At 39.8% G+C, this 19,687-nt stretch overlaps 1 protein-coding gene across 1 annotated transcript in view; it reads right to left on the reverse strand.

Moving 5' to 3' along the window:
- Positions 1–19,687, reverse strand: part of AMPH (amphiphysin) — a 269,962-nt gene that overhangs the window by 35,298 nt on the left and 214,977 nt on the right. The window contains exons 13-15 of the mRNA XM_044245644.1: positions 17,402–17,425; positions 15,386–15,409; positions 12,591–12,623 (exon numbers count right to left, since the gene is read on the reverse strand). Coding sequence (XP_044101579.1) covers positions 12,591–12,623; positions 15,386–15,409; positions 17,402–17,425 — 81 coding nt within the window. The remainder of the gene's footprint in view (positions 1–12,590; positions 12,624–15,385; positions 15,410–17,401; positions 17,426–19,687) is intronic.

Here is a 19,687-nt window from a genome sequence, read left to right on the forward strand (position 1 = left end):
AGTTTTAAAAAGTCTTTTATTTTCAATCAGAAACGCAGATAATACCAAAGTAATTTTAACAGCAAATGTTTTAAACATAACTGAGCTAGCGTGATACCACACAATAGTACAGTAAGAGTCGTTTGAGAAAAGGGGTAGTGACCTCAGGGTCGTTTTTGTTCTGTAGCTTCTCTTCTTAGAAGTAATTCTTCTTAGAAGTAGAATTACTTTTTAGAAGTTTAGAAGTAATTTATTTACTTAGAATTATTAGTTTTTATTTACTTAGAATTACTTCTTAGAAGTAATTCTACACTAAATTAGAATTTTGTAGCTCTAAGCTACAAATTCACACTTTTAAAATATTAGAAATTCAGTCTTACTCTATCACCTAGGTGTGACTTCTATGGGTTAATAATGAGTCATAAGTGAAAAAATGTTACACCATGTATTCATTGACCTAAAAAAAAAAAACAAGCTGGAATAAATCTAAGGGAACAGGGACCTCAAGGACAATACACATCTCTCATTATGCTGGTAGCCAGACTTATACTCACCAGAAAGAAGACCAGAAGAGTCTTTCCTGGTTAATCTGACCAGTTCGAGAAAAAAAAAAAAAGTACCCATAGAATTTGATATCACGGCTCCCCGACAGAAAAAAAATGAGACAGTGACTGTTGGGTAAAGATGTTGTATTGAGGCAATTACCTCTGTTACCTCCAGAATCCAAAGTAAACAATAAAGGGAATTTCATAAAGTAAATTTAAAAAGGCATAAATCCATGAGCATAAAAAGAATGAGAAGAAAGATAAGAGCAACAACATTCTGAAACTGAAAAGCAGACAAAAGAAGTAATTTAGTGGATGCCCCAAAAATTCTGTATCCTACGGTGATGTAGGAAATGCCAAAAACACAACCCAGTGTGTTACTCAGATCTCCCAAAGGATCAAGAATTAGAAACACAGGGATGTGAAGATGGCGGGGTAGTAGGAAGAGGCGTCTTTTCAGCTGGTACCCCAAAGTGAGCTGATTACCTACCAAAGAACTCCGATCACCCATGAAATCAGCCTGAGATCAGAATTATACATGTCTGGATCTCTACAGGGGCAGAAGACGCCAGTGAGCAGGTAAAGCGGAATGGGAACTGCGGACTGATATCAGAAGATAAACAAAAGGGGGAGGGAGCCACCAGTGGCGACTGGTGGGAAAGTAATACCCCAATAGGAGCGAGAGTGCCCCGCGTCTGGGGACCAGCATTAAATTGGAGACTGGTTGAAAGCACTCCAAAAGAGCAAAGGATCGCAGGGAGGGGGGGGGGGATTGTGGGAATCGGGCGGCTAGGGACCGGGCTTAAGTCCCCGGTCCCAGGCGGCCTCCCCGGCGCAGAGGCAGAGAGAGTGCAGCGGGGAAACCAGCTCCTGGTCCCTAAGCCTCCAGCGCGCCCCAGAGCACTTGGGTTCCCGCTCCTGTGAGGGGATGGGAGCTGCGCCGGTCTGCAGAACGCACGCTAGTCCTACCACAAAGCTTGAGATAGGCGCGCACGTCTCTCTCGAGCTCCCCTGGGTTAATGAGGCCCGGCGGGCGCTCCTTGACCTGCGCCACTGTTTCAAAGCCTAAGCCACGCGCGCCCAAAACTCTTCCCTGGACAGAGGCGCGCAAAAGCCCGTTCTCAGTGCCCCAGAAGCGCGCCCGACCCAAAGCCGCCTCTGAAAAGAGCTGAGCGCAAGCCGGGCACTTCCAGCCCAGGCCGGCGGCAAAATCTCAGTGTGCGATCGCTGCTTGGAACCTCTCTGGCGGTCGGGAGCTCAGACAGCCCCCACTGCCTTGGCTTTGGGTACTAGCAAAAGATCCTGCGCCCCCAGGGTCTGCAACTTGGAACCTGCACTGCCAGCGACCAAGGGGGAATTTATTTATTCAGCTTCTGCACCCAGACTGAGGTTTCTCTCTGAGACGGAGATCAGGGTGTGGTTTGATTTCTTCTAATACTACAAAAACCATCAGAGGCGGTCAAGGTGAGAGGGAAAAAAGTGAACAAGCAAAAAAACCACCAGAGAACAAAAGCCTGAAAAAAAAACAGTTTCCCCAGAGCCCACCCCCTTGAGGGGGGCGGGGGGACTCAACTCAGGAAACATCACTGACTGACAACCCACGTGGCAGGCCCCTCCCCCAGAAAACAAACCAAGAAAGAAAAAAAAAAGGACTACAAGAGAACCACCACTACTTCATAGGAAAACTTGTATTATTCACTCGTTTCCACTATTCCGGTTCATATATATATATATTTTTTTCACATAGGTAATTTTTTTAACCTATTTACCATCACAGCGAGCTGTACAGTACATCAAATTCCATAATACTTTCCTAACATGAACTTTTTGATATATACACCTATGTTTTTCTTTTGCATTTTTATTTTTTGAATTCCTTTTTTTAAAATTTTACTTTAGTTTAGTCTAGTATATTCCTTTTTATTTTTATCCTCTAATATTCATATAGAGTTAACTTCAAAGTAATCCCCTTTCCCCAATCAATACTACCCCTATAGGTAAACCAATTTTTAATCCCCTTTATCTTAGGAAAGTTGAGTCCTTTAACAAAGATATCAAGATACATCCAGGAAGAATCAAAACAACCTTCCTCGCACACACTGAGAATTTATAAGAACTCTCCCATCTTCTTCCACCAGTGTTTCTGTGTTTTTTGAGTTTGCCCCGATAGCATATAAATTTTACACTTGTGGTTCTTTTTGACGAGGTTCTTTCTTTATATGCATATATATATTTTTTTTCTTTCTCTTGCCATATAATTGTATCAGTCTTTTTATCTCTTTTTGTTTGTCTACTTCATAAATCTTACCTTGGGGCCCATCTGGGCTGAACCTTCTCTTTCATCTTCCCTTTCTTTCCTGTCTCTCTCTCTCTCTTTTTTTCTTTTTCTTTTTCTTTTTCTTCTTTCCCTTTTTCTATTCTTTTGTCTCTCGTTTGGGTGGAGAATCCTGATTGCTCAGAAGTGTTCCAGGGTGCACCTTGACTGCACCAGAGTTGATACATCCAGCTACATCTGTTCAGTCTTCTCCCACCAAAATGACTAGGAGGTGGAATGCCCAACAGAAGAAAGATACAAAGGATGGACCTTCTGCAATAGAGCTAACGGCTATCAACATAGACAATATGTCGGAAAGAGAATTCAAGCTAACAATTATCCAGGCAATAGCTAGGTTGGAGAAAGCCATGCATGACCAAACAGAATTGATTAGGGCCGAACTGAAAGCAACCAGACAGGATGTTCACAATGTTAGGGCGGAGCTTAAAGCTACCAGGGAGGAGGTCCACAATGCTCTCAATGAGTTCCAATCTAATCTAAACTCTCTCAAAGCTAGGGTAACTGAGACAGAAGATAGAATTAGTGATCTGGAAGACAAACAGATAGAGAGAAAGGATCAGGAGGAAGCCTGGAACAAACAGCTTAGATCCCACGAAAGCAGAATCAGGGAAATAAATGATGCCATGAAGCGTTCCAACGTCAGAATTATTGGAATTCCTGAAGGGGAGGAGAAAGAAAGAAGTCTAGAAGATATAGTGGAACAAGTCCTTCATGAAAATTTTCCGAATCTCGCGAATGAAACCAGCATTCATGTACTAGAGGCAGAACGGTCTCCACCCAAGATTATACACTCCAAAAAAACATCACGACACCTGATAGTCAAATTGAGGAATTATAATTGTAGGTATAATCTCTTGAAAGCCACCAGGGCAAAGAGGCTCCTTACTTACAGAGGGAAGCCCATCAGAATAACGTCAGACCTGTCCACAGAGACCTGGCAAGCCAGAAGAGGCTGGCAAGATATATTCAGGGAACTAAATGAGAAGAACATGCAGCCAAGAACACTTTATCCAGCAAGACTGACATTCAAAATGGATGGAGAGATAAAGAGTTTCCAAGACCGGCAAGGCTTAAAAGACTATGCAACTACCAAGCCAACACTGCAGGAAATATTAAGGGGGGGTTCTATAAAAGAGGAAAAATCCCAAGAATAGCATTGAACAGAAATATAGAGACAGTCTACAGAAAGAAAGACTTCAAAGGTAACTCGATGTCAATAAAAACGTATCTATCAATAATCACTCTCAATGTGAATGGCCTAAATGCACCCATAAAACGGCACAGGGTTGCAGATTGGATAAAACGACAGGACCCATCCATATGCTGTCTACAAGAGACCCATTTTGAACCTAAAGATACACGCAGACTGAAAGGGAAGGGGTGGAGAAGCATCTTTCATGCCAATGGGACTCAAAAGAAGGCTGGGGTAGCGATTCTCATATCAGATAAATTAGACTTCAAACTAAAGACTGTAGTCAGAGATACAGAAGGACACTACGTAATCCTTAAAGGGACTATCCACAAAGATGATCTAACAATTGTAAATATCTATGCTCCCAATATGGGAGCAGCCAATTACTTAAGAAAACTGTTAATCAAGATAAAGAGTCATATTGATATGAATACACTAATCGTAGGAGATCTTAACACGCCTCTCTCAGAATTAAACAGATCATCGAAGCAGAAAATCAATAAAGAAACAAGAGCATTGAATGACACATTGGACCAGATGGACCTCATAGATATATACAGAACATTCCACCCTAAAACAACAGAATACTCATTTTTCTCAAGTGCACATGGAACCTTCTCCAGAATAGACCACATACTAGGTCACAAATCAGGACTCAACCGATACCAAAAGACTGAGATTATTCCCTGCACATTCTCAGATCACAATGCTTTGAAACTGGAGCTCAATCACAAGGAAAAGTACGGAAGGAACTCAAAGACCTGGAAGCTAAAGTCCACGTTGCTTAAGAATGCTTGGATCAACCAGGAGATCAAAGAAGAACTGAAACAATTCATGGAAACCAATGAGAATGAAGACACTTCGGTCCAGAACCTATGGGATACAGCCAAGACAGTCCTACGGAGGAAATACATAGCCGTCCAAGCCTCCCTCTAAAAAATTGAAAAATCCAGAACAGACCAGCTGTCTCTACACCTTAAAGAACTGTAGGATCAACAACAAATCAAACCAACTCCACACATAAGAAGGGAAATAATCAAGATCAGAGCTGAGATCAATGAGGGAGAAACCAGAGATAGAGTAGAACGTATCAATGAAACTAGAACCTGGATTTCTGAAACAATCCATAAGATCAATAAGCCACTGGCTACACTAATCCGAAAGAAAAGAGAGAAAGCCCAAATTCATAAAATTATGAATGAAAAGGGAGAGATCACTACTAACACCAAGGAAGTAGAAACAATCATCAGAAGTTATTATCAACAGTTATATGCCAATAAGCTTAGCAACCTAGATGAAATGGATGCATTCCTGGAAAAATATAAACTACCAACATTGAGCCAGGAAGAAATCGACAACCTGAATAGACCGATATCTAATAAGGAGATTGAATCAGTGATCAAAAACCTCCCAAAATACAAGAGCCCAGGACCTGACGTATTCCCTGGGGAATTCTACCAAACCTTCCAAGAAGAAATAACACCTATTCTCCTGAAGCTGTTTCAAAAAATGGAAGCAGAAGGAAAACTTCCAGACTCTTTCTATGAAGCCAGCATTACCCTGATCCCCAAACCAGGCAAGGACACTACCAAAAAGGAGAATTTCACACCAATATCACTGATGAATATGGATGCTAAGATTCTCAACAAGATCCTAGCCAACAGGATCCAACAGCACATTAAAAAGATTATCCACCATGATCAGGTGGGATTCATCCCTGGGCTACAAGGATGGTTCAACATTCGCAAATCAATCAATGTGATACAACAAATTAATATGAGAAGAGAGAAGAACCACATGGTCCTCTCAATTGATGCAGAAAAAGCATTTGACAAAATCCAACATCCGTTCCTGATTAAAACGCTTCAAAGTATAGGGATAGAGGGAACATTCCTGAGCCTCATCAAATCTATCTATGAAAGACCCACAGCAAATATCATCCTCAATGGGAAAAATCTTGCAACCTTCCCATTGAGATCAGGAACAAGACAAGGATGCCCACTTTCACCACTCTTGTTCAACATAGTATTAGAAGTCCTAGCAACAGCAATCAGACAACAGAGAGAAATAAAAGGTATCTAAATTGGTAATGAAGATGTCAAACTCTCTCTCTTCGCAGATGACATGATTCTTTATATGGAAAACCCAAAAGACTCCACCCTCAAACTACTAGAACTCATACAGCAATTCAGCAACATGGCAGGATACAAAGTCAATGTGCAGAAATCAGTGGCTTTCTTATACACTAACAATAAAAATACAGAAAGGGAAATTAGAGAATCGATTCCATTTACTATAGCACCAAGAACCATAAGATACCTGGGAATAAACCTAACTAAAGTGGTAAAGGATCTGTACTTGAGGAACTACAGAACACTCATGAAAGACATTGAAGAAGACACAAATAGATGGAAGACCATTCCATGCTCTTGGATCGGAAGAATAAACATTGTTAAAATGTCTATACTGCCTAGAGCAATCTATACTTTTAATGCCATTCCGATCAAAATTCCACCAGCATTCTTCAAAGAGCTGGAGCATATAATCCTAAAATTTGTATGGAATCAGAAGAGACCCCGAATCGCTAAGGAAATGTTGAAAAACAAAAATAAAGCTGGCGGCATCACCTTACCTGATTTCAAGCTTTATTACAAAGCTGTGATCACCAAGACAGCATGGTACTGGCATAAAAACAGACACATAGACCAGTGGAACAGAGTAGAGAGCCCAGATATGGACCCCCAACTCTATGGTCAATTAATCTTCGACAAAACAGGAAAAAATATACAGTGGAAAAAACACAGTCTCTTCAATAAATGGTGCTGGGAAAACTGGACAGCTATATGTAGAAGAATGAAACTCGACCATTCTCTTACACCATACACAAAGATCAACTCAAAATGGATAAAAGACCTCAACGTGAGACAGGAATCCATCAGAATCTTAGAGGAGAACATAGGCAGTAATCTCTTTGATATCAGCCACAGCAACTTCTTTCAAGATACGTCTCCAAAGGCAAAGGAAACAAAAGCGAAAATAAACTTCTGGGACTTCATGAAAATCAAAAGCTTCTGCACAGCAAAGGAAACAGTCAAAAAAACAAAGAGGCGACCCACGGAATGGGAGAAGATAAATACAGTACAGACAAAAGGTTGATATCCAGGATCTATAATGAACTCCTCAAACTCAACCCACACGAAACAGACAAACACATCAAAAAATGGGCAGAAGATATGAACAGACACTTCTCCAATCAAGAAATACTAATGGCTATCAGACACATGAAAAAATGCTCATCATCATTAGCCCTCAGGGAGATTCAAATTAAAACCACATTGAGATATCACCTTACACCAGTTAGAATGGCCAAAATTAACAAAACAGGAAACAACATGTGTTGGAGAGGATGTGGAGAAAGGGGAACCCTCTTCCACTGTTGGTGGGAATGCAAGTTGGCGAAGCCTCTTTGGAGAACAGTGTGGAGATTCCTCAAGAAATTAAAAATAGAGCTTCCCTATGACCCTGCAATTGCACTCCTGGGTATTTACCCCAAAGATACAGATGTCGTGAAAAGAAGGGCCATCTGTACCCCAATGTTTATAGCAGCAATGGCCACAGTCGCCAAACTATGGAAAGAACCAAGATGCCCTTCAACGGATGAATGGATAAGGAAGATGTGGTCCATATACACTATGGAGTATTATGCCTCCATCAGAAAGGATGAATACCCAACTTTTGTAGCAACATGGAAGGGACTGGAAGAGATTATGCTGAGTGAAATCAGTCAAGCAGAGAGAGTCAATTATCATATGGTTTCACTTATTTGTGGAGCATAACAAATAGCATGGAGGACAAGGGGCGTTAGAGAGGAGTAGGGAATTTGGGTAAATTGGAAGGGGAGGTGAACCATGAGAGACTATGGACTCTGTAAAACAGTCTGAGGGGTTTGAAGTGGCGGGGGGGTGGGAGGTTGGGGTACCAGGTGGTGGGTAATTATAGAGGGCACGGATTGCATGGAGCACTGGGTGTGGTGAAAAAATAATGAATACTGTTTTTCTGAAAATAAATAAATTGGAAAGAAAAATGAATAATGTTTTTCTGAAAATAAATAAATTGGGAAAAAAAAAGGCCAAAAAAAAAAAAAAAGAATTAGAAACACAGGGACCAAGGGAAATGGAACCTGTCTGGTGCTAAAGACAGGGAATTGGCTGGAAGTCTATAAAAAAGCAACTGGACCTTAAGATCTTTTCATGTATCCGAAAACCAAGCAATATCTCTTTGTTGCAGCACAAGACTTGACATTATTTCCACAGAGGCTGAAACAAAGGGCCTCTGGACTGGGGAATGCAGAGATATATTAGGAAAATAGCAGACTTAAGGGAGAATTTACATAACAAACTGAGAGCCCTGGTCACCTCCCCTCTAACCCCCAACTTCTTTACTATTCACCTCCCATTATACCACCAGACAAGAGACCAGAAGAGCTAGAAATTTAACCAGCCCAAGAAAAATGCCAACAGAATTTCATAACAAGGGCTTCTCAACAGGAAAAATGAACCAAAAAATTCCAGAACAATATCTACAGTCAATGAGTTCTATCTACCTGTAAAATTTTCTTGTCAGCTTTTTTCTTATCCCATTCTTAAATATGAGTAGACCAAGATCACCAGACATTTAGGAAGAGCCTCAAATAATAAAGGAAAAGCTGAATAGTTTTTTTTTTAATGTCTTCTCAATATCTTTTTTTTTCAATTTATTTATTTTCAGAAAAACAGTATTCATTATTTTTTCACCACACCCAGTGCTCCATGCAAGCCGTGCCCTCTATAATACCCACCACCTGGTACCCTAACCTCCCACCCGCCCCCCGCCACTTCAAACCCCTCAGATTGTTTTTCAGACACTGAATAGTTTTTTTTTAAAAAAAAAAAAGGAGAAGAATAAGAAGGGGAAGAAACAAAGACTTTCTAGGTAGAAAAAGACCTTCAAAAATGGTCATGATTATTAATACTTCCAGAGATATAATGGAAGTGTTGTATTCATGACATAATAAGAGGAGGCAATTAAAAAACAAATCGTCAACAAAAAGAGCTCTTGGAAATTAAAAAAAAAAAAAGTATCTGTTGAAAGAGCTGGAAAGCAGAGAAAGATGACCAAGAAAAGGAAAAAGCAAAGAAAACAACTAGAAGACTTAGAAAACAGAAAAGAAACCCCCAGTGAGATTAAAAAATATTCCCCCTCTAGACAACATAGATTTTGATTAAAAGAGCCTCAGTGCAATACATGAAATAGACTCAGACAACAGTAAATCACTGTAAAATTTCAGAAACACAAGGTAAAAAAGAGATTCTATAAACTTCCAGAGACAAAGAGAAAGTAGTATTGCTGAGGGCAGAGACCGAAAGAGAGATAAAGAAAGAAGAGTTTTCTTTAAAATATTGAGAATCAAAACAATATAGTGATTCAGCACTTCCATGTATCACCCTGCGCTCATTGACAGGCACACGCTCCTTAATCCCCATCACCTGTTTGCCCCATCCCCCACCCCATCGCCTCTCTGGTAACCATCAGTTTGTTCTCTACAATTAAGAGTTTTGGTTTTTTTTATCTCTCTTTCTCTTTTTCCATTCTTTTGCTCATTTGTTTTATTTCTTAAATTCCACATATGAGTGAAATCTTATGTTATTTGTCTTTCTCTTACTGACTTATTTCACTCAACATTATACTCTGGAGCTCCATCCACACTGTAGCAAATGGCAAGATTTCATTGCTTTTTATGGCTGAGTAATATTCCATTGTATATATACCATCTCTTCCTTTTCCATTCACCTGAAACTAACATATGACTGTATGTTTACTATATTGGAAGATAAAAACCTAAAAAAAAGACTAATATCTATCATTTCCCAATAATTTTTAATACTTCAATCTCTACACAAATTGCCCGAAAATTGAAATTAAAATTTTGATATAAGATACAGAACTTCTAGTAGTAGACCAAAGTGATGTTGAAGTGCCAGTACAGTATTACACAAAACCACTGACAATTAATGGTTATGCCCAATTAAAGACCAGCTAACAAATGAAAAATGAACCAACAAAGATAATGACACAGCAGATACTCAGAATGAGAATACTATTTATTTTATTTATATTTATTTAAGGTTTATTTATTTACTTGAGAGAGAAAGAAAGTGTAAGTGCAGAGGTCGGGGAGGGAGTGACATATGGAGAAGGAGAAAGAAACTCTAAATAGCCTCAGCACCGAGCATGCAGCCTGATGAGGGGCTGGATCTCTTGACCCAGAGATCATGACCTGAGCTGGAACCGACTAGGCCACCCAGTCACCCCAAGAATACTATTTAAATAATTATATTCAAGATTTAAAAAGGCCTTTGGTAAAACTGACAAAATCCTCAAATACTAATTCAAAAAAAAAACTCTATGATCCTACTATAAAATTCCAACATGATGTAAAGGTATTGTTTGTGGAATATTTCTGTTGGAAAATTATTCTAAAAATTAGCATGGAGTTTTCATGATGATCTTAATTTTATTAAACCTAAGATTAATTTTTAAAAAGAATCAAAACAATAGTTTCTCAGTGACAACATTAGGAAGTAGAAATGGATGGAGCAACATAATTTTTCTAAGGGAAAAATTATACTCTAATATGATATCTAATCTAACAGATCATTATATATTTAGATAAAGACATTTTCCTATGTACAAGGTCACAAGTATATTCCTCTTGTGCATTTTTCTTAGGGAGCTACAAAGGATGTGCTTTAATTTATGGATGAAGATGGGTTTTAGTATGTGGAGTTAAGCCAAATGAATACGATTTTTTTCTGAAAAAGAATGTATTGACACAAGGGAATGGTGAAGGCAATGCCTGGGATAGACTTAATAGGAGAGCCTGTGGGAATAGCTATGGCAGCAGGCATCACCAGAGAGAACCCAGTTCAGACAAAACACTCCAGAAATTGAAACAAGGAAGTTCTTCAGGAAGATGAAGCTGACCAAATGTTTAATGTTTTCCAAACAAACGAGGAGACACTTATTACAGAGTATGGGACTAAATTAGTGATAAGTCCCTAAAACACTAAGAGCAAATGAACCAACAAGCAAACAAAAAAGCCCTGTGATTATTTCCTCAAAGGAGAACAGAAAGTTGGCATAAAATAAAGGTAAACTTCATGGTGGGGGCGCCAATAGTATTGATATTATTATATTATCACCACAGATTGGCTGGATGGCTATGGTGGGACTATAGCAGACGAAGGGCAGGAAGGGGAGGGAGGGCAAACTGAGAGGGGGGCGTCTGAAGGAACATTAAGTCTGCACCTTCTGGAGAGAGGAGTCAATAGATAATGCTTTAGAGACCAAGAAGTAGCATTATAAGCAAGTCATGCACACACATGTGGCTGAAATCAAGCAATAGTGAAAAGGAGTAAAAGTACTTACCTCTAAGAAACAGGAAGTGGAGGGGGTATATGATAGTCTGAACTTTTTCTATAAAATGCTCTTATATAATTTTGTTACTCTTTACAGAAGGTACATTTATAATGGATAAACATACCATTTTTAAAAAATGGGAAATAAGTAACAATTCTTATAACCTGACTTTTCAAATGAGTTTTATGCAGACTCAAGAGATGCATTATCTTCTCCCTCCATGGTTGTGTGTACCTGTATTTGGATTCGGGTATGGGCGGTCTTTATCATTTTACAGGTAACATGGGGGGAAAGCAGTCAAACTTTTAAATAGAGAAATTCTAAACGTTAAAATTAGAAATTGTTCATCTCTAATTTTACGATAAAACATTCATCACAGACAAGCCTGTCTTAAGTCTCCCTTGAAGAGGTTTTCAGAACTTACTTTAAGAGCTGTGTAGTCTACACTTGCGTGGGTTACAACTGTCTATCTGTTGGGTCATACAGAATGATGGGACAGTCCATCTTGTGGCTCCTCTTCCACAGACACCCAAGGGAAATTCTGCCTTCTTGATCAGAGCCAATCTGTGGCTTCTGAACCTCAAAGAGCTCCTGCTTGAAGAATGACTGAAGAGGTAAGGTTCAAAGTAGTAGGGCTCTTATATTAATCTAAATAAGGAGGATCCTAAAAACCATTTCTACTTTCTAAGGACCCATCCCATTGGCTCAAAACAATCTCACCTCCTTTATTCCAACAGCTGAATCTAGTGGCTCTCTCAAGTCAGGAGAACTTCTCATTTCTAGTAGGGGAATCAGCCTTATTCCACGACAGAGCTAACAATATTAATAGCTACTACAGCTGGGAAGCACTTAGTAGGTGCTACTAGGCAAAGTGCTCCGCAAGCATGTCTCACTGACTCTTCACAACAATCCTACAATGTTGCCACTATTACTCTTTCCATTACTGAAATTGGAAGTCATAGGGTCAAGTTTTGCACTAACATGCTTCAACATCACGCTCTTCTAGTGACACTGAGGTCCATATTTTAACAATTTGTATCATTTTCAGCAGACAGAATGTGCCAGCGAATCGATCTCTTACCTGGGTGAATCCATTAAATGTACCACCAGAAGCCTAAACAGGAAAGAAAATCAAAGTATGTTATGTTTTATCATTTTTGTGGGATCAGTAAATGTCCACCAGACAAGTTGGAAAGTGAAGACCACTACATGTTTTAAAATAATACAAAAGGTTGCTGTGCATGAAAGTGTTTAGGAAATGTAAAAGGCCATACAGTATTATTTTAAATAGGCTGACAGATAAAGATTATTTTTACAAATAATAATATTTACTGGCATGTGGCTCAGTGTTAACCAAAGTCCACTTTCACAATGGAGATGAAGATGATTCCAGAGAAAAGCCACGAAGGGTTAAGTAGATCCTTTTTTAGGCCACTGATAGAATCCAGAAGCATCTTCAGTATTTCTCTAATACATCATTTGGATCGAAAGCTATTATGAGAGTCTATAGTTTCAGGGGACCTGGGTAGAAACATAGCATGTGCTCTTACTGCTATAGAATCACTCTAGGAAGATTAAATTAGTCTGTTTACATATTTTTAGTTGTTTTTAGTGTTTGAACAGTTAAAGTGAAAATAGAATAAACAGTAAATGGGATGGTAAAATAGACTCATTAGTTCCCAACACAAAGATCCTGCTTTTGTAATTGGTTTTTTGTTTTTTTGTTTTTTGTCAACCTATTTGTGTTTGGTCTGCACAGATTTCAAGGAGATGAGGCAAGCCTCAGAGGAGACAGTGATGGATGGATAATGAAGTAGGTGGGAAACATTAGGAAAACAGAACCTACAGAAGTCTTTGGCTAGTCTATACTACATAGTGGGGTAAGTACCTCTTCTTTATCAGGCTCTATTTCTTGGTACAACAATCCATATCTCTGGTTAGCAATTTCATCTTCAGATAAATCTGAGTTGCTGATGTCACTGTCTTGGGGACTAGCAGAATTCTCCGTGCTAGCATTGTGGGAGGTTCCCAGAATGAAGGGTCTAGCTATCTCTTGACTTTGTTCCCAGCGGATAGCAATGGCTTGCTCCCCACATAAATCCACTGCTAAGTCCACCTTGCCTTCAACTGTATCTAAATGCTCCCAGCAATTATCTAAAACTTCTGTATCTCTGATAGGCCAGTGGTTAATAGGATCAAGCCAACTGGCTTGGCCATCTGGTATACCAGAGAATTCTAATATATCTATACTATTCACTGCTGGATCCAAGCTCAGCTGCCAGATTTGACCTGGATATGCTGCCCAAGAGTCTGTTTTTACAATCGTTGGCAAGTTAATGCTATGGCTACAGTTCTCAGTTGCTGTATTTTCAGAACCCTCTATTATTGAGTCTTCTGCCTTATGCAAACACCGATCTCTCCTGTTTGCATTATTTTCCAGAGAATAATTAAACTCTGTCCTAGAATGAGCTGCCACTTGATGTTTTAATGATGAAACAACAGCCTGATTTTCATTCCTGTCAACCCTAGGAGTATGTAACATAGCCTTATGCTGAATTTCTTCAGCATCTGCACTACCTTGTCCTGAGTGATGTACTATATCCTGGTTAGAAGAGTCTATTAAATTTTTCCTTATGTCTTTTCTAGCTAAACCACATCCCTCAGGGCTTTCATTTTCACTATTAGATACAGAATCAGTCTGGAAATGCAGATTAAAAATATCTGTGTGATGGTTGGGATTAGCTCCAGAGCCCTCTATAATTTCACAATTATGAATTACTACTTGATTCCCCTCATCTAGCCCTTGGCTTCTGTCCCTAAATTCAGCTGCTGTATCTATTCTTTCTAGGTCTTCTTCTAATACATCAGTCTTATCAAAATATTTTTCATTGGCCTTTTCAGTTTCCTTACAACCAATTCTTAGATCTTTCTTCATTTCCTCTTTACTAACTGCTATGGCTTCCCGGTTTTGCTTTCCCAGTGTCTTAAGAAGATCTACTAGCCTGTCTCCTGTACTTTCACACGCTTTCTCCTCAAACTCCTCTGTACCTTCTAGTGCCTTGGTATCAATAACTCTAGTGTCTACCTTTTCACATGTCTCCACACCTGCCCACATAGAATCTTCTATCTTCTTTTTCTCTTCTTTTTCTTCTGACTGTTTAACATCTTCTTGATTTTCTTTAACCAGGCCACCAGTTTCTGTGGCTGCCATCTCTGAGGCTGGTAAGTCATGAGGCTGCTCCATCTCCGTAGAAGCCACTGTGGCAAATTCAGCCTCAGGCACAGGCTTTGGGTATAGGTGCTCATTTCCACACAGAGGGGCTGGCCCCATGACATGCTCACCCTGTTCAGCTACAGTGTGCCAGTCAGCAGAAGAAGCAATTCCAGTGGATAATCCCATGTCTTGCTCTGCTTCAGAGAGACATGAAGAGCCTTCTTGAGACCCACCTTGGGTAATTGCCTGGCTGACACTCTCTGTACTACCATTAGGGCCCCAAATAAATGCACCTAGGTCAATCTGAGATCTTTGAATTTCTTCGGCCAACCCACTGCCTGGAGTTTCCTCCATGATCAGGTTATACAGGGAGAGACTTTTTGAAGAGTCAGTCTTTAGAGTATGTAGAATAGCAAAGGAAAAAAAAAAAAAAACAGAAGATGAAATAGATCATGGTAAGAATTGATGAGAAACGCAAAGCTCTTCAGTAGAGTAGCACCAGTTAAACAAAGCTAGAGTATTTAAATTAACTGTCTTAAGGTTAAATCTGTGATTAGCAATGCCATGAGAAAAAAAAAAAAAAGCTCATTCTAGATAATATTCATTATATAATACACATTAAATATTTTTAAAAATCCAGAATGTTCTGGATATTTACCTACCGGCTGTACCAAATCAGTGCTTGTCTGTTTGAATTAAAAAAAAAAAAGATAATCAATAATAATAATAATAATAATAATGGGTCAAAAGAAGCAAATTCTCTGGCACATTAAAATCCCATGCTGTCCAGAGTCAATACTCTCCTGAAAGCTGCAGCTTCTACTGGTTAGAGATTAAATTTCACAACTTGTTTTGTGATTGGAATGAGTTTTGTGCCAATACTGCTTAAGACCACACAGTTGAAACATGAAGAAAGCCTCTCTCATTTTCTAGTTAACAAAAATGTTTTAGGGCTATTATAAGACTCCTGATTTAGCAGACTTTGAAATGCAAAGTTTCAAATAAATAAGCAAACCCAAGAACACCAGAATAAGACCAAGCCCCAGCAGCCACAAAAGTACACAACATCATGTGCTCTGACACAATATCAGAATAAATCTTCCCTCAAACTCACCCCATTCTTGCTTCTGCCTCTGAGGTAGTGTTTATATGGAGAATGATCTGGTACTCACCACTCCCCATTGTTCTCCCCCACCCCGCCTCAGCCTAGAAGCATTATCTGCACACAAATGAGCAACATGGGGAGACTGAGAGGATCAAGAAACAGCATTTATGTACAGGGAGCTAGAGTTTTGCTCCCTGCTACTATTCTTAGCAGTTTTGTCCTCTGAAAGGACCCATGATCCTTCTAGATGATACCTCCATCCTCACCATACCATTCCTAGCTAGGAACAAGTGTATTATAACTTCAGCTAAAGATATGAAATAATGGAATAACAAAACATTAGCAATGTCCTCTTGATCATGAAGACCATTAACACAGAATTCAAATGTGGCTAGAATTTAAATATCTATGTATCCCTTTTTATGATTACACAAGCAAAGCCATCTCACTATAAAAGATGTTTTCAATCAACATTTTTTAGGTGTTCTCCCATGATGCTTCAAGGATCCTAAGTAGTGCAGTATAAACCCACTCCTATGGAAGGGAAGGGAGCAGTCATCTTTGTGTTTTGCTCCCTGCTACAAGAGTAGCAATGTTACTTTAGAAGATTAGGCCCATGAATAGCTAGATCTAGAAAACTTTCCTGTTGTTGTCTCACTAAAAAAGAAGTTATCATGAAACTCAATAGTTGAGTTCTGAAGACCATGTGACCACAGCTTTTCCAAAACAGGGCAAATGCCCCACCCGTGAGGGGTGTGAGTCTCCATATGGGTGTGGTCAGCCTCTGAATCCACATGGGTGCTGCCACCACAAAGCTCTGTTCCGCGTCTTTTCCCCAAATTCTAACTTCTGGAAGTGCTCATCCTTACCCATCAGATTAGCTGAATACACACCGTTACTAGTAACGGCTACCTTTTATGGATCTTTACTGGATGTGGGGCTAAGCACTCTATAGATACTATCTACTTCATCCTCACACAACCCTCTATATAGGCATCCTTAACCTTATTTTACAGATGAGAAATACAGAGACTGATGAAAGACAAGTCCATAAACGCTTAAAGTCATATTGTTATAAAAGGTTGAGTCTGGGCTCAAATCCAGGTCTGTCTGGCTCTAAAGCTCAAATTCTTATTGAGGAAGCTTCATTATCATAATAATACAAAAAGAAGTTCCTGCAGATTAGCCTGCCCCTTACATTTTCTCATCCATGTTTTCTTCCGTTCTATTTAAAATCAACAAAAAATGTGCCCTGTCTTTGCTACAACATCTCCAGTAGCCACTGATAACCACAGGAAGAAGCACAAAGGGGCCTAACACCAAACTGTTGCTTATCCAGGGCTCTGGCACACTGACACTCTTTTCCTCACCATTGTTTCCAGGTGCTGGCAATGCTTGGAACCATCAGGGAGCTGATGATTGCTCTAGGGGACTACACTGTCATTAAAAATGTTAGGTCTTCTTCCCACCACAGGTGAATATAACAGGGTTAAATAAATATAACATATATAACAGGGTTTCCAAATGTCTGGGGATCCAGATACATCAAAATACAAGCTTTTATTACTCTTACCGTCCATAGGTCCCAGGGCAATGTCTGAAAAGAGATAAACAAAAATATGGTTAGCCTGCAAATCCCACACATGTAAAAAATACTAAGTGACCAAATGTCTTGAAGGAAGGCATCTGAAACACTGAGCACAGCACTGTTCAACAGAACTCTGGTGATGCTGATGCTCCCTGTCTGTGCTGTCCAACACGGCAGCCTCTAGTCACATGTAGCTACGGGCCCTTGAGAAGTACCAGCGTAACAGAACTGAATCTTAAATTTTACATAATTTTACTTAATTTGAATTTAGATAGTGAAAAGTGGCTTGTGGCTACCATACTGGACACCAGAGAACCAGTCGATCTGCTTTTTGCTCTACAAATTGAAAGCCGTAGAATGGGTTTACTTTAGCACTTGTGTGCATACCCGCACATGCACACACACAACCCCATACACACACACACACAGTTAAATGAAGTACAATGTATCCAGATATTAGAGTTTCTCACATCTTTGGGGACATGCAGATCTGAGTCATTGCTAATACTACCCCTTCCCCTACCACCACCATATTCAAAAGGTTACATTATGATCAGTTTGATGGTAAATGAACCCCACAAAAAGAGTTCTTCAATACGTTGAGTTAGATGATAACACAGCTCAACTAATAGATAATCATGCAAATTAGCAGGTGCTCCCTAAGACATATGGATGAATTAGACTTACTGCTGGCATTTTAATTATCAAGCTCATTGATTCTGGGAAATGGATCCAGATGGCTCAAGTGATTTCTTTTTTTTTTTATTATTTTTTTCAATTTATTTATTTTCAGAAAAACATTATTCATTATTTTTTCACCACACCCAGTGCTCCATGCAAGCCATGCCCTCTATAATACCCACCATCTGGTACCCCAACCTCCCACCCCCCCGCCACTTCAAACCCCTCAGATTGTTTTTCAGAGTCCATAGTCTCTCATGGTTCACCTCCCCTTCCAATTTACCCAAATTCCCTACTCCTCTCTAAAGCCCCTTGTCCTCCATGCTATTTGTTATGCTCCACAAATGAGTGAAACCATATGATAATTGACTCTCTCTGCTTGAGTGATTTCTGCTGCGTGTTTGGGAAAGTGAGGGAGACCTCTCTTTCTCATTTCCTTTGTGATTGAGAATTGCTGCCAAAGCCACATCCTTTTCTGCCTTTGTTTTTGTGACTGGAACAGATCTGTGTTTATGCACTAGTTTTGAATCACTAAATGAGTGGCAAATTAGAAAGCCTGGTACTCTAAGAATCTGGGATTTTCCAGATGGGGTCACAGAGGTCTCATTAGGATTCTGCACTACAGAATGTGGGCTCTGCGGTTCTGAGTGAGCCCACCCCCCTACCCACCAATCCCCCAGTCTGGGTCTGCTCAGACCGTTCAGCCCCAGCCACCCAGCTTCTCTGTGCAGCATGGCAGGTCTCTGGGTTAGCAACCACCTGTCAATGACTAAGAAAGGAGATTGGAACAGCTGCAGGGAAAGCCATAGTTATTTGCATGTGGACTCCTGAAATTAATATGCACTTCCTGATTATACAGATGATTTGGTTCTTCTTGCTTCCAGGGCCCTTAAGAATCATAGCCCCTAGAAGATACTCTATATTCTTGCATAACGCAGACAGCACTGGTATTTTCTCCAAAGGAAGGCAGCAATGTGGAATGGCATGTTTATCAGTCCTCAGGATCATGAAAGGGTGTGTTAACTCCTGTGGACACTGTGGAGATCACAGGTGAGGTGCTCTGCTAGCAGTGAGAACATTCATTTAAAACTCTGGCTCAGGTGATGGGTAAGGGAGATCATTCTGAGCAAAGGAGAAGAAAGGCCAGCAGAATCTAATGGCTCTGTTCTTTTTGCTATTGCAGCCTAAGACTATCCTTGGTGAAAAGAAGATGTGATTAGAGACGCTCCCAGAATGACGCTGCTATGAGTTGACTCAATTAGAGCCAACGGGACCAGGGGCAGTGCTTTTCCTAACTGCAATGATGCATTTTCTTCCAAAGACTTTTGAAGGTTTAACTGAAGTCTTTTTTTTTTTAAATTCTGAAAGAATCTTTGTTCTAAATCTACACAGGGTTCTATGATCTGTGGATTTATTTAATCATGAGTTGATACAAAAGAGACTTCTCTCTCGATTCAAACTCAAAGACAGAAATGCTGTGGCATCTCATCCACTGACCCCAACAGCATTAACTGCAGAAACCTGCCTTCTGCCACTAGAGCAGTGAATGCTGGAGAGCATGGCAAAGGAAGGCCCATGAATTCTGCACAA

The sequence above is a fragment of the Neovison vison genome, chromosome 4 (assembly GCF_020171115.1).
Source record: "Neovison vison isolate M4711 chromosome 4, ASM_NN_V1, whole genome shotgun sequence".
In the NCBI taxonomy this organism is placed as follows: Eukaryota; Metazoa; Chordata; class Mammalia; order Carnivora; family Mustelidae; genus Neogale; species Neogale vison.